The sequence below is a fragment of the Macaca mulatta genome, chromosome 4 (assembly GCF_049350105.2).
Source record: "Macaca mulatta isolate MMU2019108-1 chromosome 4, T2T-MMU8v2.0, whole genome shotgun sequence".
Taxonomy (NCBI): Eukaryota; Metazoa; Chordata; class Mammalia; order Primates; family Cercopithecidae; genus Macaca; species Macaca mulatta.
Window position 1 is genome coordinate 80,639,105 of NC_133409.1, and position 24,178 is coordinate 80,663,282.

Genomic DNA, 24,178 nt, shown 5'->3' on the forward strand with positions numbered 1-24,178 from the left:
ACAGGAGTGTTAACTGATAGAAGAGGACTACATGGGAGGAAGGGCTTCCTGACACTGAGTTGTGAGGACATGGCCCCTCACTCTGGCAGAGGGATTTATTTGAGGGATGCTTGAGCTCTGTGTTGTGCAGTTATAGTACCTTTCTGCTTTCCTATGTACAATACTGAAGGAAAGGGGGTATGATTTCCAGTTCTGAGCTAATTCAGGGTTGTCTGTGAATATCTCGAATGGGCTACCCTGGATCTAACCTTGAAATGTGACACTTGAGAAACACCTATGACAGAAGGACCCTCACCAACCATATTCATCAGCAACAGCCGGGGGCCCTTGAAGTTTTCTCAGTCTTTAGTGTATATTTGCAGAGTTGGATGGGCAGAAGGTCTTCCATCTATAACTTGCCTCATGAATCTTACCTCAGTTCATCTGCTTGAAGCTGTATTTTTGAACTTCATTGTAATGTACAGGGTGTAAAGAAATATTTCATGTAAGTCATATGTCCAGTGGCATCCTCAGTTGAATACATGCTCTGGCAGCGGTAACAATACAATGGCCATTCTTCTGTCACCAGACCTCACAAAACAAAACAACAATGAAACCCAGAGAATTTGCTTTTATTTAGTCTGCAGATTGCTTTTGTAAAAACATAATTTTATACATATAGAAGCTTGTGTGCATTAAGTCTTAATTTAATTTGACAAATCATTGCTATGATAATGTCCACTAAATCATTCCTACTTTTCTCTTCTAAATCACTATAGTCATAATTCATATACATAGAAGTACTTTATTCTTTGCATGCTTGTTTCTTTGGCAGGTCACCATTATTGCAGACGATAACTGCAGATTTTTATGCTGGTCAAGAGAAAGATTAACATACTTTCTGGAATCAGAACCTTTCTTGTATGAAATCTTTAGGTATCTTATTGGAAAAGACATTACAAATAAGCTCTACTCATTGAATGATCCCACCTTAAATGATAAAGTAAGTGTTTTCTGAGTTTATTTTGTTAAATAAATATGTATATGAGGTATATTTCACTTTATGAAATATGTTTTCCTGAATTTTTAGTAACTAGTCATATGTTAAATGCACTGGGGATACTTGTAATCTTGAGAGGAGAAAGTATTTTGTAATGATTAGATTTGCTGTTACTTAGTAAGGAGTCTATAACTGTCAGGGACTAGTGTTTATGGTGATAAGGCACCCTCTTCATCAAGAGCATGTTAAGGAAGATGGTAAAGGAGTAAGAGGGGGTAGAGGATGGAGTAGATTAGGGAGGACAGGGCAGCTGGAGGTTTGCAGACAGAGAAAGGCTGACAGACCCCAGCGATCAGGAAGTTGGCCTTTGAACCCTGCTGTCTTCCAGTCTTGCATATCTTCAGGTCAGGCCAGAAGGTGAAAAGAGAGGTGTAGAGCTGCACAGATCGTCAACAGTTTGCAATTTGATCTTAATTTTCCCGTATCTTTTTGGAAAGAAAATGATTAGAAGAGAGAATTTTTAAAACGTCATTTCTCTGATAAGTACTGTTACCTAGTGACAATTGAGTATATGTGCCCTTTCAAAATCATCTTGTCTGGGCTGTTTATCAAATTAAGCTGATGCTTATTTCAATTAATGATTTAGCTTATTATAAATAGGCTACTAAGTATATTTGATTTTTTATAATATATTTATAGTAATAACTAATAATAAAAATCATAGCTTATGTTTATTGGTCACCTAATATGTACCGGTATTCTTTTTTAATGCCCTGGCATATTTCTCAGAAAAGTACATGCTGCTTAAATGGAATATATGATTCAACTCCCGTAAATCTCAGAAAGCTTAAAACTTTGCTTTGTAGAAAGCCAAAAAGCTGGAACATCAGCTCAGCCTCTGCACACAGATCTCCATGTTGGAAATGAGGAACAGTATAGCCAGCTCCAGTGACAGTGACGACGGCTTGCACCAGTTTCTTCGGGGTACCTCCAGCATGTCCTCTCTTCGTAAGTTATCCCAAAACTGATACTACTCCAGAGTTCTGATGGATATCTCTGGACATAGACAAATGACAACTTTGATTAGAAAAGTAACTTTGCAGGTAACTATTTGGCAACCTAAAGGTAACAATAAAAACAATCAAATTTTGTTTAGCATTTCCCCCATATTGCGTATGAGCTAAAAGCCAGCTTTAGAACTCTTATTTCTGTTTCAGAAATTGTTCACTGGTTTTGCCATATACTTTGCTTAAATAGTGGCTCACCAGCTGGGCTTGGTGGCTTATGCCTGTAATCCCAGCACTTTGGGAGGCTGAGGTGGGCAAATCACAAGGTCAGGAGATCGAGACCATCCTGACTAATACGTTGAAACCCCATCTCTACTAAAAATACAAAAAAAAAAAATAGCTGAGCATGGTCTGGGCACCTGTAGTCCCAGCTACTAGGGAGGCTGAGGCAGGAGAATGGCGTGAACCCGGGAGGTGGAGCCTGCAGTGAGCCGAGATCACGCCACTGCACGCCAGCCTGGGCAACAGAGCGAGATTCTGTCTCAAAAAAAAAAAAAAAAAATAGTGGCTCACCAGAATACTCTGAAAGAGTTCACATGGTTTGATTTTGTTGCTTTCGTTTTGTTTGGTTTTGTTGCTATTTGGTTTTGTTACTTTCATGACTTTAGTTAGAGTGAAGGTCTAGACCCAGAAATGTTTTGAAAAATGGTAGACAAATAAATGCTGGATGTTCTGCTGCTGGCTGGTTATCTCAGTATGAGTGCCATGAGTTAAAAAGTGATTGGGAACTGGAATATTCCCAAAGATGAAGGAGATCACTAAACACCCTTGTGAGTTACCTCATTCACACACCTGCCCAGAGGCACATTTTCCAGGATTCTTCCATAGTTTAGATTGTTTCAAAACATTTTAAGTAGCACAAACAACCCAGATGTTGAAAATTAGTAAGTAAAATGAGAAAAACTAAATTAAGCATTAAATGCTTAATATTAAGAATTAGTCTAAGAATGATAGTATAAAAACTTGGAACAAATTCATATGAAATAGCAAAAAGGCAGACATTCTTCCATTGCATGAATTAAAAACTATTTGTATTTCCAATTGTATTTTAAACCAAATTAACTTTTAAAAAATGCAAACACATTAAATAATTCTTTATGTAAATGGATCTTGTAACTTTGTATGCCTTAGATAAGTTAGATTGGGGATTTTAAGTATTACATAGTCAGGAGAGGCTGGAATTTACAAGGCCATATAATTGGTGTGTAGGAAAGAAAAAACTTTACCTCTTCCCTTTTAGGGTTGTTTTTGGGCTGGACCTGAGAATTAAATTGACATAAGACAGATTAACAAGAGAAAAGGATACACATTTGATACAAGTTGTGTGAGTTTGTGTTAAAAGCTCATACAGGTTTTACATGGCACAAAAGCTTTCATAAGGAAATGAAGACCTGAAAAAGCAATTAAACAGTTTATAGTGAATTGGACAAAGAATAGTAAGTTGTGAAAAAGCAACTAAATTATGCTGGAAGACTTGAAGACAAAAGAGTTATTTTAATAAAGGCTTGTACAGAATTCTCTCTGCCTCAACATCTTGATGATAAGAATGTTTTCCTTCTAATATTTTTGGAGGTCACCTTTCATACAAGAATTTCATCTCCTGTTTTTTTTTTGTTTTTTGGTGGGGTTGGGGGATTGTTTTGTTTGTTTGTTTTTTGTTTTTTGTGTTTGTTTTTGTTTTTGAGGCAGGGTCGCTTTTTGTCACCCAGGTTGGAGTGCAGTGGCACAATTACAGGTCACTGCAGCCTTGAACTCCTGGGCTCAAGGGAACTTTGTCTCTATAAAAATAAAAAAAAATTGCTGGGCGTCGTGGTGCAGGCCTGTAGTCCTAACTACTCAACAGGCTGAGGCAGGAGGATCCCACCTGCCTCAGCCTCCCAAAGTGCTGGGATTTCAGGCGTGGGCCACTGCACCTGGCCTGCATAGTAACTTTTGGAAGGTATTAACTAAAGCTTACATGAAGGTCGGGAGCTGCACTTCCCTGCTCTTGGGACTCAGCCAAAGGACCAGCTGCCATCTGGGTCATTGCCATTGTAACTGCAGAGGGAAGACGGTGGTGGCAGATTTACAAGATGGCTGTTAAAGCTCTTGCTCCAAAGGAGCAAGTAGCTCTTCCGTGCATGTTCCTTGGGCCACAGAAGTCACTTGCCAGAACCAACATCAATGGATAGATCATTTAACCCTCCTGCAGGGCTGTGAAGGGGCTAATGAGAAACAAAGCAGGTGGAAAGCTGGACTATAACACAGTCTACTATAGCAGGTGTTATGTCATTTTACAGATGAGGAAATTGGGAATATGAGATGTTATTCACTTGGTCCTCTTCCATAGTGACTGGTTCTGCAATACAAACCTGGGGATCCCGTCTGATGCCAAAGCTCGTGTTTGGCCAGGCACAGTGCCTCACACCTGTAGTCTCAGCACTTTGGGAGGTTGAGGCTGGAGGATCGCTTGAGCCCAAGAGTTCAAGACTAGCCTGGGCAACATAATAAGACCCCTTCTCTACAAAAAAATTAAAGAATTATCCAGGCATGGTGATACACGTCTGTGATTTCATCTTCTTGGGAGGCTGAAGTGAGAGGATTGCTTGAGCCAAGGAAGTTAAGGTTGCAGTGAGCCATAATTGAGCCACTGCACCGAAGCCTGGGTGACAGAGTGAGACCCTGTATCAAAAAGAAAAAAGAAAAAGAAAAACAGAAGCTCATGCTTGTAGACCAGATTACCTCTGTGGTTTTTTTAAATGCACGTAACAGTTGACTTGTGTTTTTAGATGTACGGGTCACCTTCACATCTGTTCTTGCATTTGAACCTGACAGCTATGTGAGCTAGGCACAGGAGCTGTTATTATTTGCCTCCTTGCAGATGAGTCCACCTAGAGTTGGTGAAGGTAGTGACTTATCCCAAACCACTTTTTGTCAACTCCCACCTACTTTTCTGGGGTAACCTGTCATCCCCTGAATCCTTCCTTGTGATCAAGTAGTGCTGCAGATAGGTTTTCGTAGATGGGTTAATGTAATCCACTTCAGTGAACATTTTTGCCTTATTCTTAGCACTGGAGTACCAGGATCCTACTTAGGAACATGTGAAATTATCCAATGATGATCTCCAGTGTCATTTAGCTTTTAGTTAGAGTACTTACAGAATTATAAGCAGTGTCACTCCATACAAAATTAAATATACCTTATGTATTTCCTTAAACCTTTTTACATTGTTCCACCTATTCATTAACCCAAACCTAGGTCGATTTAAACATTAACATGCATATGAATATTTATAATTATTTTTCGAATCATGATCTGAATAGCATGGGCACATTGCATTCAGCCGCCACACCTCGGGGCTCCCTTTCCAGTCAGTCTCTGTCTGTGTGTGTGTGTTTCTGCGTATGTTTTTATTTGGGTATTTTGATTTGTCCTGTAGAACAACAGATTCTTAAATGTGCATATGAATCACCTGGAGATCTTATTAAAGATCCTGATGTAGCAGGCTGGGGTGGGGGTTTGGGAGTCCACAGGTTTAACCAGTGCCCAGGTGATACCAGTGTGGCTGTTCTATGAACTACGCTTTGAGTAGGGAGGCTGTAGAATTTTCCACCTTCTGGAATTTTGCTGAGTTCATCCCTATGGTGGTGATTATGGTGTTCTTGTCTTTCTCATCTGCCTGGTAGTTGGGTCTAGAAGCTTGCATAACTTCTGGTAAAGGCTACTTTAAAGATCTCAATCAGTAATACGACAAATATACTTCATAACTTTACACAGCAAATGTTCAGTGAAACAGAAATACGGATCAGAAAAAGGTGGAGGAAAACTAAGTGACCTGTTTTAATGAAATTGCTGCTGCTCCCATTTCTCATGTTGTACTCTGCTTTTATACATGCCACACAACGCTAAATCCGCAGCAAGGTCTCTACTCCTTTCCACACAGATTCTGTATTCCTACTCCACATTGTCATTTAAAGGGAAGAAAGTGAAGTCATGAGATAGCCTGAGAAAAAGTCATTTTTCTCTCTGTTTTTTCAGTAGTTCAGAATTCATTTAACTCTTTCACTTTCTCATTGCTTCGTTTACTGGGTTTCATGTTTGCAAACATGGGTCATAGTGAGATAGGAAGAGAGGAAGAGACAAGCTGTATGAGATGTGTGAGAATCTTTAGTGCCAGTGTATGTAGGAAAGCTTTCTTCTCTTGGCTCCTGGACCAAGGTGTTGCTCGTCAGCATACCTTGTTGTCATCTTCTTGTCATTTTCTCTCCTCCTTAGCTCCCTTCATGTATAAAACACACACATTCACACAGATGGATTGTATTGGCAATTCCATCAGTAGTAAGTGCTGCCCAGCTCAGGCATTGCTATGGTAACAGGAAGACATATGTTTCCTTGAATGTTACAGAACTGTATTTTAGTTAATTGGGGTTAAATAACTTATCATTTGGATTTTTTTTTAATCACAAGACAATATAGGCAATGCAATCAGTTGGAACTCATCTTTGAAAAAGCTTGTTAGTTTAAACCATGTCTTTTTTCATGAAATAAAAATTATGTTGTTTTTAAAGATGCTGTGAGATGTTTAGAGAGATGTTTCTTATTAAGATCTTTGTAAGTATTTTGTTTGTTATTAGTGTCAAGACAGTACTACATTGGCCAGGCACACTGGCTTATGCCCATAATCCCAGCACTTTGGGAGGCCAAGGCAGGAGGATCTCTTGACCCCAGGAGTTCAAGACGAGCATGGGCAACATAGCGAGACCCCCCCCTACAAAAAATGTTTTAATTATCTGGAGGTGGTGGCATGCGCCTGTGGTCCCAGCTACTTAGGAGACTGAGCTAAGAGGACCACTTTAGCCTGGGAGATCTAGGCTGCAGTAAGCCATGGTCTTGCCACTGCACTCCAGCCTGGGTGAAAGAGTGAGACCCTGTCTCAAAGGAAAAAAAAAAGATGCTGCTGTGGACAGTCTGCTAATGTCATATGACCCTAGTTGTACAAATATTTAGTTAGCTTGCAGTCTGAAAAGGCGAGCAATATGTCTGAGAGAAACTAATGGGTTTCTCTTGGTTCTCTTCTGTGTTTATTTACCTGGAAAGATGCAAAAAGCCATACAGCTTTCTTAGTTTCGAGGCTGGTTTCATGAAATAATCTGTTCAGCTCAATTTGTATTTCATTCCTGTTGTGAGCAACCATAAACTTACAAACAATAAGCTTTACATGAATTCTGCAGAGAGGTAGAAAGATGTGATTAGGCAGCAGGTTTCTGGGAGATGAGCCTGAACAATTCTCAGACATACCAAGATGGCTAGAGAAAAGCAATACCCTCATTTTGTAGTGAGTAAAGTGCAGTTTAGGGAGATCAATGTGAGCATAAACTTGTTTGGGGATATTCACCTACTGCTGTAGCAGCTGACACATCCTGACCACTTCCATCCAGGTTTTCATTTAATCCTCACAACCACCCTATGAGGTGGGTGTTTCATTTTCCGTTTTTAGGCTTAGGAATGTGACCCTGTCTCCCCCAGCCAGTAGAGGCTATGCTCTCTCATGCCAGTGCCTCCCTCCTCGCCGCAGGAGGGGGCTTCTATCCTCACACAGCATTTTCTTACCTGTAAAATCTTATCTGAAGGTATTTTATACAGTTGTACATTTTTAGTCTGTCAAATTTTTTTTTAATTATCAAGTTAATATACATAGATATCATGTGGTTAAAAAAACCTTATAATGAAAAGAACTGACTCCCCTCCAAGCTGATCTTAGTCCTACTCCCAAGAAACAATCACTTTGAAACACTTGTACCCACAGTGCTAATCTTTTTTTTTTTTTTCTTTTTTTTTGAGACAGGGTCTCACTCTGTCTTCCAGGCTAGAGTGCAGTGGCACCATCACAGCTCACTGCATCCTCCACCTCCCAGGCTCAAGGTGTCCTCCCGCCTCAGCCTTCCGAGTGGCTGCAACTACAGGTGTGTGCCACCATGCCCGGCTGATTTTTGTATTTTTTTTGTAGAGACCAGGTCTTGCTATGTTGCCCAGGCTGGTCTCAAATTCCTGGGCTCAAGTGATCTGTCCGTCTTGGCCTCCCAAAGTACTGGGATTCTAGGCAAGTGACTACCTTCTCACCAACTCTAGGTGGGCTTAGTAACTTTCATCTACTGACCTACTTAGCTCACTTCTAACTTCCCCTCCACTTTCTGCTCAACATGGCGAGGTCACTAGTTTTTGTTCCTTTATTGTTTAACTTTGTAACATTAAACAATGCACTTAAATCTCTGTTTCTTCTTCTTGCTGGACTAATTTTAAAGGTGAGGGACATTAGGGCTGGGCCCAATGGCTCACTCCTGTAGTCCCCACACTTTTGGAGGCCAAGGCGGGCAGATCAATTGAGCCCAGGAGTTCAAGACCAGCCTGGTCAACATGGCGAAACCCTGTCTCTACAAAACATACAAAAAATAACTGGGCATGGTGGCCTGCCTGTGCCTGTAATCCCAGCTACTCAGGAGACTGAGGACCACCTGAGCCTGAGGAGCTTGAAGTTGCAGTGAGCCAAGATTGCGCCACTGCATTCCAGCCTGGGCACAGAGTGAGACCCTGCTCAAAAAAAATAATTTTTTTAAAAACGTGAGGACATTAGCATCCCTACTTTCTTATTCTTCCCCCTTCTACCTTCTAACTGTTCTGGGTCTCTTCTTTTACTTTGAAATGGTCGAGTTGTTATATGTTCTCTTTTATAACTGCAAATAGCCTTTATCTATGAATTGTTCCACAAAGTCTAAGACAAATAAACAATGTTGAGATTATTGTACTTTATGTAGAACCAAGTAGTGGGCAATGCTTACATTTATTTCTGTTTCCAATGTCATGACTCTTGTTCTGTTCAAAGGAGACTGTTCCTAAAAATCAAGTTCAAGTGGATTCTTCTTTCATATACAACATGACAATCATGCCACGGTTTACTTTATGCCTTGACTCTCTTTTTTCCCCTAAAGTTGTTTCATTGCCTTGCTGTTGTGGGACACATCTTATTCACCATATACCTGGGGTCTTCAGGCTTCTTCCTCATTCTCTCTTTTAGGTGAAGCCCATTTCATTTTTTCTTCAAGTCTCTGAGTGGTTGTCCTTTGTTTGAACCCTGCCTTTTCATACTGCTTATTGTTTCTACAGGCATTTCTAGTTGCCTTCCTTTTTCCTTATCCTTGCCTTTTCTGTCCTTATATCCTTTCTCCCGGTTCTGTGGCCCATTTTTCCTAGAGACTTTCCTTACAGAGGCTATCGTCCTCCAGCCTCGTCCTGGACGGATTGTTCTCTGGGCTGTTGCATGGCTGCCAGCCTGGATCCTGCCCTCACTTTTCTCCTGGGTTCATTCACCTTCTCCTCTACCCTGTGTCTTCTTTGTGAGCAGGAAGGGGCCGCAGCACTTTTGCTCCTCCTTGGTTGCTCACACCACACCTTGTGCTCTGCAGCTCAAGGCCCTGATGGTGCATCCGGGTAGTTAGGGACTGATATGAGAATGTGCTCTTGGGGCCGAGACCCACTAAGCTACTCCAACCTCCGCATTTGCCCTAATTTTTATGCTTTGCTTGAGTTCCTCAGTGCTGGTGCTGAGTGTATTAGAGGAAACATTTGGTGCACAGGCCAAAGCTACCCTTCAGTATTGTTGTTCAGAAAGCTTCAATTCAAACTCAGTTTCCTCAATTAAAAAAAATCTTAGGATATAATAAGCAAAGACAGGAAAAGAAATAATTCTTTCCAGAAAAAAAAAAAAAGCCATTAAAGCCTTCCCCATTCCCATTCTTCAGAAATTGTACAATCTAATTAAAATTCTAAACTCCTGTAGGTTTTTAATTACTTGCTAAAGCAGTTGGCCAGATGGTTAAACATAATAAAAATAATAACGTTTTGAAAGAAATGGAGCAAACGTCATTAAAGTTAACAGGGGAGAAAAGAAAATCTTAGCACATTATATTAGCTTACAGAAATGTTGCTCCTTTTTAAAAAGTGTGTTTCTTAAGCAAGGATAAAAGTCACCTGACAAATTTCACATCATAGTACTCTACTTATTTGAAGCTCAAATTTGAGATAGTTTGTTCATCCTCTGGAACAGGCATGACCTTCACTCTGGATTTAAGAACAGCAAATGTTTACTTTTACTTCCTAGGAGAGGCCCTCAGGCCCTCCTGTAATTAGAAGCACACTGAAATAGAAATAAGATTAATAGGCACAGAATCCTACCTCGTTTTTTCTTACCCTGTATGCCAGAGATTTGACTGTCATGTAAGAGCTCCCTGGTTCATGTGTAAAAAGGCCTGCTCTCATTATGTTAAGTGAAATAAACCAGGCACAGAAAGACAAACTTCACATGTTCTCACATATTTGGAGAAGCTAAAAACTAAAAGAACTGAACTCTAGGACAGAGAGAGTAGAAGGATGGTTACAGAGGCTGGAAAAGGTAATGGGGGTGGGGGGAGGTAGAGGGGAAGTGGAGATGGTTAATGGATACAAAAAAATAGGTAGAAAGAATGAATAAGACCTGGTATTTGCTAGCACAACAAGATGACTATAGTAAAAAATAAGATACCTTTTTAAAATAACTAAGAGAGTAAGTTGGATTGTTCGTAACACAAAGGATAAATGCTTGAGGTGATGGATAGCCTATTTACCCTGATGTGATTATTTCACATTGCATTCCTGTATCAAAATATCTCATGTGACTCATAAATATATATATCCACTATGTACCCACACACATTTTAAACTAAAAAAAAGTTTTTGTGAGACCTTCTATGGTTCTTTAACTTAAGACTCGGGAAGACAGAGAAGGATCTGCAGGGCAGCCCCAGCCTGCCCTCCACCGAGGTCCATGTTTTGTCTGCCCTTGTAGCCGGTGACCCTCAGGGACATGGAGTGGGTCTTAACGATGGGTTTCCCTCCTTCCTAACCAGCACCCAGCCCTAGCTGCTGTCTGAACGGTTCTGCCCAGGAGAGACTCTGCTGGCCGTATCTGAATCCCCTTGTGAGAGCCCATGGTTTGGTCACCCCCTGCCACCCCGCAGAAGCAGAGGTGTCCACTGTTTAGCTCAGGGCTCTCACTGCTGTCTCAGTCTTCCACATGTGCTCAGTGGCCTTGACTTGGAGTTTTTCTTTCTCACCCTCAGCACCGCTGCCTGGTGCCACAGTTCTGTTTCCCACCTGAACATACTGTGACTGTGGCAGACAGCCCAGAGCACAATTCTGCTCCACTGGCTGCACCTTCTCGATGCCTTGGTCCTTGTGGAAGTCCTTTGAGCAGAGGATTTTTTTGCCGCTTGGTCTAATATGAAACATCCCTCCAGCAACAATAACTCTTGACATAACTGTTTAACAGTTTCACACCTGTTAAGTCTGGATTGCAGTTCAGTATGATACTGTTTATATGCTTTCATAGTAAAATGTATTAACTGGTAGGTAGAAGGTGATTATAGCTAACAGAAAAAAAATTACTACCAAAGTCTTTTCCTGGTCACAGTAAATACAACAGGATGGAGTTAACCACTCTGCCTCCCAACTGTAAAAATAGTTTTAATAGAAAACTAAGAATCAATTTTCTGGGAAATTTATGGATATGGAATTATTTGCCCCTCTACAATTGGGAATAAATGAAAAGTAAAGCATTCTACAGAGATCATGAACCTTACAGTAACATCCTTGAAGGACAAAAGTGATTTGAAAAAGCACTTAACTAAAAATAAGCTCTATTTTTTCCTCTCTCCTCTCATGTTCTCACATCTCTAGAAGATAGTTGGGCCTCTGGGCAAATTTCTGATGACCCATGAGTACATAAAATTAGTGAAAAACCAGGCACACCTGTAGAAGTTATTTATTAATGTTCAGCTTGTGAAATGTAAGAGCATTCCTTTGAAATATAATATTCCCTCATTTTTTTTTTTTTTGTTCATACTACAAATTGGTTTTGGATGTATTAGGGCTTCAAAGAAATAATTTCCAGCTATATAGGGATGGACTCTGGGTCTTTCCATTGAACCAGTAAGTCTCCTGATGAGGCCAGAGAGCCCCATGTCTAGGGGCCAGGTGAGCCCCTCACTCCTCAAAGCCTGCCTTTCTGGTGGCCATGACAGTTGCAGATTCCGAGGCAGGGCAGGTGATCCTTTTGTCTTCCTGGATGTGAATGTTATACTTGGCCCTCAGTGGTACAGAAGGCCAGGCTAACGGGTTGGTACAAAGAGTGGACACTGTCTGTGATTCTGATTCCAAGTGAGGGGTCGGCAGCCAGCCGGCACCGGGTAGTCCCTGGAAGTGACAGGTTGGGCTGTGTTCCTCTCTGCCAGTGTGTGTACCATGGTAGAAAAAGCAACAAGGCAATGTTGTTGTAAGGACAGGGACTTGCCAGGGGGATTGCAGATTCTCAGCCACAAAGCTTGAAATGAAAGTGAGTCAAGAACTTTTGTAGAAGAATTCCATCTTTCCAGGTTGTTAGGGCTCCCTGGTTATAGCTAACAGGACACCTCTGCTCCTTCTAGGATGTGTTCTAAGTGGTTCACGCCCTGGTGAGAAATAAGCTCATTCATGGCATCCACCCCTCTCTGTTTTTTTTCACGGATGTCTTTGCTTTAGCTTCTGAATATACAGTAGAAATAATAGTACAGATGTGGTTTGGGTGAATTGCTCTGAAAAGTGCTTTGAGTTTCGGAGAAATAAAATAAGACAGCATGAAAGATCAGGTGTGATTCCTTTTTATTTCCCCAACATTTAACCCATTGTCTAGCACCTTGTGGTCACTCCCTGATTCCTTTTACTGATTGGATGAAAACATTGTAGCAGGTGATGGTGCTATTAAGCCTATTGATACTCCCTTGAGAGAACAGTGTTCTAGTCCATGCGCTAAGCAGTGTCGAATCAATTCTACCAAAGTGATTTCCTTCAGGGGACACACTACAGAGTGGAGTGATGACAGTCCCTTTTCCTAATGAGATTTACGGGACCCTGAAGCCTGCCCGTGCTTGAGGAATGCTGGCGATGCCCCACTGGGAGACCCGGCAGAGATTAAAGCTGATACCCATGTCTTTTTCCCTCATCCTCAGGATCCTTTCTGCGGTTCCCTATGTGGCCTTTCAGAGGAGAGATTTTTTTCATCACTGTGTACTTAAGGACATTATCAAGGTCCTGGCTATGTGTGGGGTACTTCTGTGAGGCTGCAGGAGAAAAGAGGCCTTGGTTACAGCATTCAAGATCCTGTTTTCTAATAAGGAAGAGATACAAGTACTCTAACCACAATGTGACACAGAACATGTAAGGGCTGAAGCTATTGAGATGAAGAGGGTGGAATCTTCCCACTGGAGTCAGGGAGGGTTACCCATGAAGGAGGTGGAGTTTGAACCCTGCCTGAGGAAACAATAAGAGTTTGGTGGTTAGGGATGGGAGCGAAGGAACCATTCCAAGTAGAGGAAAAAAAGCAAGATGAAAAGAGGAGGATGGGCTGGATTTGAAGAGCAGTGAGTTTGCAAGAGCTTGGACTGGAAGAGGGAGGGAGGCCCAACTTGGAGGACCCTGGATGTCACCCCAAGGATTGTGAATGACTCTCATTATCCCTTTAATGTTATATAGTAAGTTCCACAGCTCTTCTTCCCCAGCAAACATGGTGGGAGTAGAATAAATTCGTTCACAGAAAAGCTGAAAACTCTTGGGAAGTTGTTACTTAACCATTTCCTTTTGTGTTGAGTCCTCCCTTCATTTTCTCTCAGTGAAAAAAAATGCAAGGATAGGTGAGAGAGTTGGGAGGGTCAGATAGCACTGTGGCTCCAGGGTATAGATAGCTGCCTCAATATAACTGTAGGATGTCCCTCCTGGTTTGATAGGTGAGCTTAAAAACTAGAAACCACTTAGTCCTACTTCCTCAGACGAAATAAACTGGGTTTGTTTCTGTTAAGCTATTATACAATTATGTCTAAATACGATTTATTATTGATTTGGTTTAATGCTCTTAGACATGCCATCTTATTGTTTGTTCTGAGAGTTTTGTCTCATTGTAGATACTCAGCCTAAGTTAATATTTTATGAGACCCAGTGATAACTTAAGGCTAAAAATATGATAAAAGCCAGGGCTATTTTTTTGTTTGTAAAGACAATTTTGCTACACTCAAAAGAGCTAAGATTGAGAAACACAAACCCCCATTTGAGCACAAGGCCCACTTCCTTTATTGACCGTTCTGATGAGTAATGATGAATTGAAACAAATTTTCTCATTATTAAGTCCATAGCCTTCCAAAGACCATAGTAATCGATTTTTACATTCTTACAAATATTTACAAAGTGATTATTACATCCCAGGCACTGATCTAAGAACTTTACAAATATCAAGCTGTTTTATCCTTATAACAACCATATGAAATAGGTGCTGTTATTATTCCTATTTTACAGACAAGGAAATTAAGGCACAAAGAAGTAAAGTAACTTGTCCAAGGTCACACGGATAGTATTCACTGCCATTTGGGTAGACGTGAAGTAAAGGTTGTGTTTGGTGTGTTTGATGTCACTGGGAAAGGGGAAGAACTCGCCTGAGAACTTCCCATGCTGTGCCCTATGCAGAATTGGGTTCTTGGACCATTTTATTAGACGCTTCTTTTCTACAGTTTATGTCAGTAGTTGTCATTCAAGAAACTCAGTATTTTTGCTGTGAATGTCTGTAAGTGAACAGTTTCCATATATGTACAGCAAGTATGCATTAGCTGTACCACAGTCTAGCCCTGCATATTTTCTTATGTTAGAAGATGTGACTGGTAGTAGCATTTCCCCAGATGTACGGCAGTGACTGGACAGTTAATAAGAAATGACATTTAGTCGTATGTTCTATAGGCCCAACACCCTGCTAAACACATCATATGCATTATTCAGTTTAATCCTTCCAACAATCCCATGGAGCAGATCCTAAGAATATCCCCTTTTTATAGATATGGAAACAGAGGCCTAGAAAGGTATTGTAATTGAGCGCAGGTTGCAGAGTAGGGATTTGAACCCTGGAACTGTTTCCTGAGCCTCTGGTCTTGACCACTCTGCATGCTCCCTCCCCCTTGCCATACCAGGGGCCAGGAATGACCACTCATTCATGACTGAGTGCCAGGGCAAAGCCTTTGCTGCTGTCTCAGCCTCCCTCCAGAAGCGGCCGTGTGGCATGCTCATGGCCCATGGCCCTCCTTGCTGGTTTGGCATTCTCACTGTGCTGGCCAACCCGGCTGTCTGCTCCTGACTCCTGCCAGTGAATGACAGCTGATCTTGACAAACTTCTGTGGTCATCTTATGGCAGATCTGCTTCATGTCTTAATAGATCCTCCACTCGCTTTTGCTGTTAGCACGTATTGAAAGAGCCAGGTTTCACCCCGTGTCCCTCCACCATCAGCCTTCTCCCCAGCTGAGTTCAGCATTTGTGGGCTGCCTGAATGCCACTCCACCCTGTGACTGGGCAGCAGGGAGATGGGTGTGGGCGGAGCAGGTGGAAACCCAGACGACATGGATCCTGACAGTGATGGTGGCGACTGTAAGGAGGGGAGTTCATGCAGTCACGTTAGCTGCTCATTAGGCACCTTGAGAGGCCTATTGATAATGACTTCTACTCTTACTTTTAGATAGTATTTTCTTCTACACCAAGCATGGTATCCATGGTAGATGCTCCATAAGCATTTGGTGAATGCAGGAGCCAGTGAGTGACTGAATGAATGAATTGTTGCCTGGTTCCTTTGATTAAATGGCATCCTAAAAGGCCCTGGGGATACGTTTTCTCCTGCTGCTACCTGGGATTGTGTTTCCTCCACTCGGCTCTTCCCTCCTGAATGCCTGGCCTTTCTTCCTCTTCCCTGTCTCCTTTGCGTATCAGCCCAGGGAGTGGCTGGACTCCATGGTGGAGGCAAGAAATGTGTTTTAGGTGATATTACAGATGGCGATAGGTTCCATAATTTTAGAATAGAAGTATTCTTTGGGGAAATTAGGAGTTAAATCAACTTTCAAGGGCTAATATGAAACCCAAGCGCCCACGTATGATATTAATGTAGGAACATGCATTTTGAGTCCTAAACAGACTGTGGGGCCAATCCCTGGGAACTGAATATATTTGAGCAGCTCAGATCATCCAAGCACGTGCGGTGGAATCTGTCCCTCGTCTGTGCTCCTGACTGAGAGTCTGTTCTTGACTTGGTGGTTTTCCTGACATGCTGGATTGAAATAGAATGGTTTCTGGAAATTGTGTTCTTGGTACTAGTGACAGGTTCCTACAGCTTTGTTTTCCAGTTGGAATTTATAATTGATACATCACACCGGTGTCTGGGCAGACTGTGCCTTCAGTGGTTTTCCCTCCTGTATCTTTCCACAGATGTGTCATCCCCACACCAGCGAGCCTCTGCCAAGATGAAACCGATAGAAGAAGGAGCAGAAGATGACGATGAGGTCTTTGAACCGGCATCTCCAAATACATTGAAAGTCCATCAGCTGCCTTGATCAGAGAAAGAATTCGGGTTACCAAGACAGAACATGTCTTGAAGAGATCCTGAAAAATACCAGCACTTTTTCATGGCTTTTAGGTTCTTCTGCTTTAGTGCATCCAGACTGGTAGCGTCTGAGGGAGGAAGTGAGGAAGGGTTAAGGATGGAAGGGTTCTTTCACTTACCCTTTTGATTAGTCAGCTTTTAAAGTAATTGTTTTACTGAGCCTTCTGACTATGCCTTGTTCTCTTTTGAGATATATATTTTCACAGTCTTTTCTAGATATATTGTTGTTTTAACTTAACAAATCTTAGCACTCTCTCAATGCCTTTTCACTTACTTTTTTCCAAGTTGTAATTCTTTTTCCTCACGGTCTTTTTTGTTCCATGGCAATGGGGTTGTCCGTTTGATAATTTTAACAAACAATGTAAGTTTAAATTTGAGGCTAAGGTAACGTGAAAAAGCATGGAATCTCAAACTTTATTCCATATTTTGTAACGGGACGTTTTAGAGAAAGGTGTGATTTGACTGGTTTTATTTTTCTCCCAGGCCGGAAGTATTACCCCACTGGATCACCTTATTTAGTTGGGCTCTGTGTTGATAACTTGATAATGAACACAACTCTCAGACTTGACTCACATTACCCTTGTATTATGCCATTTATAAACTGCTCTGAAACCTGAAGCTGGAAAGATAACAGATGGGTTTCTGAGCATGGGGTTAACCTCCAGCCAAACTCAACTTCCTTGGGATTTGGAGTCACCTTGTCCTGCACACACGGGTGTGGGAAACACTTTATGTAGGTTGGGAGGACAGGGGGGTTAAATGGCTGGGCAGGTGCCACAGGGTGTGGTGACTGAAAGATCCGCTTCATTCTTTGGTCTGTATTCTGAAGTTCCAGATTGTTCATCTAGAGGCAGAGACGTCGCTTTTGAAAAAGTGCCAGATGCCCCAGTGCCAGAGCCGTGAACGTGAACACAGTGGAGGGCAGAGGGTTTACCACAGGCCAGGCTGTGGACACCCAACCCAGATACTGCAGTGAGGGCCTTCATTCCAGAGCTCTCTTTTCTACTGAAATCATGGTTTAGTAAACAGTGGCGTTTGGCTGGTGGGAAATGCATAACTGGTCAGTGTGTCTGGTCAGCGTGGCTGTGGCACTTGGCCAGGACACTCCGTTGAGTGAAGCTCGTTGATTGGCCATGCTGGTCATGTCTCTTTTGCTTCATCCACTAGAACCAACTTTGAGTCAGTCCCCTGTTAGGTTAAACGGCTAAGAAAAGTTCCAAATGAAATTGTTTTCAGGTGAACTGAGCCAAAAGCAGCAACTCTTCCCATGAGGTAATTCTGTTAGAGGAGGCATATAAATAAGCTCATCTAGGGTCACCTCATTTTCCTAAATATATTTTTAAAGCAATTATTTTAGTAATTTCATTTGAGTTAAATTTACATGCTCGGTCACTCATTGAGAAAATTTATGCAGACTCTGGATCCAGTTCCTGACATCTTCATCAGATGTTGGTTTATTGACGTCACAGTAAAAAGGCTATTGTCGACTGGACATGGTGGCTCACACCTGTAATCACAGCACTTTGGGAGGCCAAGGTGGATGGATTACTTAAGCCCAGGAGTTCAAGACCAGCCTGGGCAAGACCAGCCTGGGCAACATGGCTAAACCCCATCTCTACAAACAAAATTAGCTGGGCGTGGTGGTGCACGCCTGTAGTCCCAGATACTCAGAAGGCTAAGGTAGGAGGTTCGCTTGAACCTGGGAGGTTGAGGTTGCAGTGAGCCCAGATCACACCACTGCACTCTAGCCTGGGCAACAGAGTGAGACCCTATTTCAAAAAAAAGGCTGCTTTCACTGTACTGCTGCAGCAGTTTCTTCAGGTAGCTAAATTAGGAACTTGTTTTGGAGAAATGAAGCAAAGGTGAGTGACAGCCTAGGCTTTGAAATGATAAAGCTCTCTCAGGTTGAACTCTCTCTCACGCTCTCACTGTCTCCCTGTACCTGAGAGCACAGGTGTGACTGTGACATCATAGCCGATACTACTTTCCTGTAACCACTGGGGTAAAGTTAGGCAACCCATTTAGTTTACACATGCATAAGACTAATTTACAGAATCACTCTATACAGTCGTTAGATGTAACATCCTTCCCTGAGTAGAAAATAATGGAGTAATGAATGTGTTTGGAGATTATTTTCTGTAATGCTGGGAACAAACCTGTTTTAAAAGCACACTGCTAAAAGTAGGTGACATAAGACCATTTACTGTTTTTATTAAAGTGTGTGTGTGTATAGTGTCTCAATGTGAAGATTGTAATCTCAAGGTTAGGACTCTTAAAAGAGCCACTTAGCCTGAATGGGAAACATGAAACTATTTTTAAATACACACCTCTAAGGAAGACAGTGAGACTCTGAAAAAAGGTATAAGGCATTGAGAAGCCCTCCCATATAGACTTGATTGCAAAGAAGCAGATAAGAAGACAGAAAAGTGTTTTAAATGTAAGATCTCCTATGGAGTACTTTAAATTCATTTATACAAATGAATAAGTATATCTTTGTATAATGCATAAATACATAGATAAAAACATGTTTGCTGCCAAAGTTCCCAGTAAGATGCTTCCTGTGTTTTTTGGCCTTTACTTAGCTGAATGATCAAAGTTCAGAAAATGGTCTGCAAAAGTTACTCCATATACAACCCCGTATCTACTACTTTTAAATGTAACATCAACTCAGTTGTATGAATCTGGAGTGTAATATTTATATTAGAATGTATATGTCATTTAAAATATTTTGAAATCCCTCATAAATATTTATATTTACTAAACTAATAGCATAGACACTATATAAATCTACAGTGATGCTAAAATAAATTAGTAATAATGGGTGCTATATAATTATTTTTAGTTATCATCCCTGGCTCTCTGGAATCTTCTCCATTTCTCCCTATCACTCAATTTCATTTTAATCATTGGACACCTTTGCGTTTTGCTGCAAACAGTGTGTGTATGTCACCCTCTTTATATCTGGTGTTCCCACTTGTCTGAAGCTCTCTTGATCTTAGAACCTGGAGCTGCAGATTCCTCCATGTCAGCTCCCATCACAGCCCCAAAGACAGAGTCACTTGGTTGCTGGAAAAATCTTTGGGGAAAGCTGGTATAACCTACACACTGACCTGTCCCCAGTGTTTCCAGGTAATGACTTGGCACTGCAGAGGAAGTTTCATGCTGTTGCGTGTGGTGGCTCCAAGCCAAGCACCTGGCATGCAGGTCAGCCCCTCCCAGCAGGGCGTGGTATCATCTTCTTCTCAGATGCCATGTTGCAGCCCCAAGGTCTCACCATTTTGTGGGTTTTAGAAACCCATTTTCTTGGTCATTTATAAAGCTGCTTTATAGATATCTTTGATCCTGGCATGCCTTGGTTTCCTCTCCCTTCCCTCTTTCCAATCCTGGTTTCCCACCACCTGTTTTAGTAATTCTCAATTCAAAGTCCCAAGAATTTGGAATGGTAGGATGCTGTGTGGGGAGCTCGAGGCTGAGGCGTATTCACCACTTCAGTTCTGCTCCTCAGGGGACACGCTCCCTTACTCACGGCAGCCATGTTTGATTGTCACAGAGCCCCCCGAATACTGTCTATAGTGACACACTGTAGGTATCATAAATTTTAAGAAATCTGCTTTTAAGTACTGTTTATAGGTTTTTCTGTTACACTTGCAACCTAGTTTTAAAATACATGAGGATTTTATGAAAGCTTTATACAGACCTTTATAGGAAACTCATTCTTTGATTTTAGGTGCCATTTAAATTGATAACACTTACTTTATAATAAAGATGCTTTTTGTCTGGATACAGCCTTATAGTTTAAAATATCTTCATATATTGCCACTTGATCAAATAAATTTCTTACTTAGAAAATGTGTGTATTTTTTATTTCATCCCTCTTCCATGTATCTAGCTTGTTCGAATGCTGTGCCCGAAGGCCGAGGCTGTGGCGACTGCCCTGGTGCAGGCCACTGTATTCTGAGCGGATCAGCAGGGGCAGTGCTCACGGGTCGGTCATGCCTTACTTCAAAGGTCCTGCCATCCTGGCTGCTTTGACTGTGAACAAAGAAAAATGGCCAGAAGGCAGCGCAGACAGTGTTGACTAGATGCAGTGATGAAGAAGCCTTCAGAGTTTTACTGACGGGACTTGGTGGACTTCAGTTTTTTATCCACTGCGTCTGAACATTCACTCCCTTCTAGCTTCCTAAGATTCGACAATAAGAGGAGTCACATGAAGGAGTCAGAAAACCTCCCTGGGTCTGTTCTGTGGTGGACGAGGGGGACAGTCTTAAGAAACCCACGTTTTCTCCCATAAGCTGTCCTAGGTACTGGAATGGAAACTTGACAGCCCATCTTTTGACCCTGAGTAGCAAGCCCTTGGCATCTAACACACTCACCCTAGTTGGCCTCAAGGATAGGCCCAAATGGAAGGAGCGTCTTATACCATGAAAGAAATTAATTCTGTCACTCAACGGGCCATGGCATTGAGGCCTGATGTCCAGGTTTCCAGCCCTGAACTTTGTGCTGAGCCAGCTTTTGACCAGCTTCCCCTTACCTAAGACTGTGCTGTAAGAGCTGGGGAGTCTCCACTGATGTCCACTTGGGGGTTTTCTGTGGACAGACATGGCTACAGCCCACCAGAAGATAAAGCTGACAGGACTTGGCTATTCGTGGGAACAGAAGTGGTGGTGAGTGAGGGAGGTGTGTCAGAGATTTCTGGCTTAAGTTACTGCTGGCGATTCTCTGGCCAGGAACATGGCAGAGCACCAGGTTTGAATGCAAAGCCTGAGTATGTTTTCTTCATGGTAAGTTTGAGGGGCCTTGAGAATAATGAAGAGATGTCAAGCAGGCAATTGGGTAAGTCAGCCTGGAACTCAGTGAAGGGATCTGGGCTGAAGATACAGATTTCCAAGTTGAAGACGTCACTGTGAGTTTACCAGCTTCCTAATACATAAAGATTTTTCTAGTTAAGGTTTTTTCTTTTCCTCGTTCCTTGCACCCCCCATGAATGAATGAATGAATGAATGATAATAAATGAGTGAATTTTGGATCTTTTATTCTGAAACGTGTTAACATTTGAAAGATCTGCATCAGTGAGCCAGTATTTTTTAAGTGATCAACACATGATGTTATAAAGTCACACACATGGATATAAGATCTATTCCAAGCACAAGCTAGACCAGTGCAGCAGCACAAAACTGCCATTAATAGGGTTTCAGACTCCACACTGCAAACAACCTTTATGAAAGATTGTTCCTTTTCCACTCCCACTGCTTCACTTGACCTTAAAAAAAAGAAAAAAGAAACTATTAAGTATAGAGTTTCTTGTAGCATCAAGAATAGCCTCAGTTGGCTGGGCGTGGTGGCTCATGCCTGTAATCCCAACACTTTGGGGAGGCCAAGGTGGGTGGATCACTTAAGGCCAGGAATTCAAGACCAGCACGGGCAACATGGCAAAACCACATCTCTACTAAAAGAACAAAAATTAGCCAGGTGTAGTGGTGCGCACCTACAATCCCAGCTACTCAGGAGAATTGCTGGAACCCAGGAGGCGGAAGCTGCAGTGAGCAGAGATCATGCCACAGAACTCCAGCCTGGGTGACAGAGCAAGACTCTGTCTCAAAAAAAAAAAAAAAAAAAAAAAAAAAAAATCCACAATTATCTCAAGATTATTAAAGTACTTAATCTGTCCTCTTACCTTTTCCAAAATCTGTGTGACTAGATTTTCTTCATATACTTCAACCAAAACAATAGGCTACAATCCACTGAATGCAGGGCAGAAGTGAAAATCCAGCTCTTCTATGGAGCCACACCTCTAAAAGAATTGCAAAAGCATAAAACAATGCCACCGTATACTTTTTTTGTTTTATAAAATAGTAATTTTATAAATTTTATAAATAGAAAAGTGTTCTTCATGTTAACATGTAATGAGTTATTTATTATTTTCAAGCAGAATGACGAATGTCGTCATTCTCTAAGCGCCTCTGTTTCTAGCCCCTGTGGCTCTCCCCTGGTTCCTGCAATAGAACCCCACCTTGTTTCTCCACCTCTGGCCTTGCATTTTCCAGTTGACCTTTGTGCTGCTATCGGAATAATCGGAAAATTTGCCAACAGAATTGAAAACCTTCCAATGGAGCTTCCTTTCCTGCAGAGAAAAGGCCACACTCTCTGCATGCCACCAAGGCCCTTCCCATACCCGATCACCTGCACCCAGCCAAGGCGGGGACTTCTCCATCCCCTGAACTCATCACACACGAGCCCACCTCTACCGGAAATGCCCGCATTTCTCATCCAGCGGTGCCCCCAGGGTAAACTCCCACACCTCTGTGGATCTGCTCTTCCTTCCTTTGCTGCTCTCTGTGGCTTATGCACACAGTATGGGTGGTTGTATGGCAGCCACAGCAGGGACGTTTGCTCAGGTCTCAGTGTCTCTTCATATCATTGTTGAATCTAGCAACGCTGTTTCACTTACCTATTTGAACCCTCAACAGTACTGTCAATGTGGGAGGGCAGGCCCTGTGTCCCCTTTTTAGAAGGGAGAGAAGGTGGGTACAGAGAAGGTGGTAAGTAATTAACCCAAGGTCACGTTGGCAGGTCCCAAACATATGTGGTCTGTTCACTTTCCTAGTTCTGCTTACAACTCTGGTTCTTTTTTTTTTTTTTTTTTTTGGAGACAGGTTCTTGCTCTGTTGTCCAGACTGGAGTGCAGTGGCGTGATCACAGCTCACTGCAGCTTTGAACTCCTGGATTCAAGTGATCCTCCCAGATCAGCTTCTCCAATAGCTGGGACCACAAGTGCACACCAGCATGCCTGGCTAACTTTTTTTTTTCTTTTTTTTTTTTTTGGTAGAGATAGGATCTCACTATGCTTCTCAGGCTGTGTCTTCAACTCTGAGAAACCGACTTATTTTCTATTTACTCCTACTCTATGCTTAGGCCTTGTTCTCATTCCAGTTTTGGGCCATGTTCACAGTTCCAGTGTCATCCATAGCAGCGTCCTCTTGGTTGCTGTACCACTGGGTCTTGGATTTTGTTTTGTGTTTTTTGTATTTGGTTTGTTTGCTTGTTTTTGAGACAGGTTCTTGCTCTGTTGCCCAGGCTGGAGTGCAGTGGTGCAATCTCAGCTCACTGTAGCCTCCACCTGCCAGGGTCCAGTGATCCTCCCACCTCGGCCTCCCGAGAAGCTGGGACTAGAGGCGTGTGCCACTATGCCTGGCTAATTTTTGTAATTTTTGTTGAGATGGGGTCTCACCGTGTTCCCCAGGCTGGTCTCGAACTCCTGAACTCAAGCAATCTGCCCACCTTGGCCTCCCAAAGTACTAAGATTACAGGTGTGAGCCACCGTGCCCAGCTGGATCCTGGATGTTAAACACTATGTTAATATTTTCTTGCTATTCACTGAGGACAAATATATTCCACTAACTTCCAAGTTCTCCCAGCTTTCTTCTTCATCCTGTCATGAGAAAATTCACACCTTTCCCACTTTTAGTTATGTCTTTCTGATTTTCTTCGTCTATTCGCTCGTCCCAGCTGCCTGTTAAATGCCACGGTGCTTATCATTGCTGGGCCAGTGCACGGGGCCTGCTCCCAGGAGGACATAGCACTTTGACTCGGGATTTTACCTTCTGATTCCTTGATTGGCAGGCCAA

The 24,178-nt window shown here is 42.2% G+C and overlaps 1 protein-coding gene across 1 annotated transcript in view; it reads left to right on the forward strand.

Moving 5' to 3' along the window:
* The window catches only part of BVES (blood vessel epicardial substance), a 35,643-nt gene extending 18,661 nt beyond the window's left edge, over window positions 1-16,982 (forward strand). The window contains 3 exon segments of the mRNA NM_001266212.1: window positions 815-982; window positions 1,846-1,987; window positions 16,379-16,982. Coding sequence (NP_001253141.1) covers window positions 815-982; window positions 1,846-1,987; window positions 16,379-16,503 — 435 coding nt within the window. The 3' untranslated portion in view covers window positions 16,504-16,982.
* The last annotated feature ends 7,196 nt before the right edge of the window (window positions 16,983-24,178 follow it).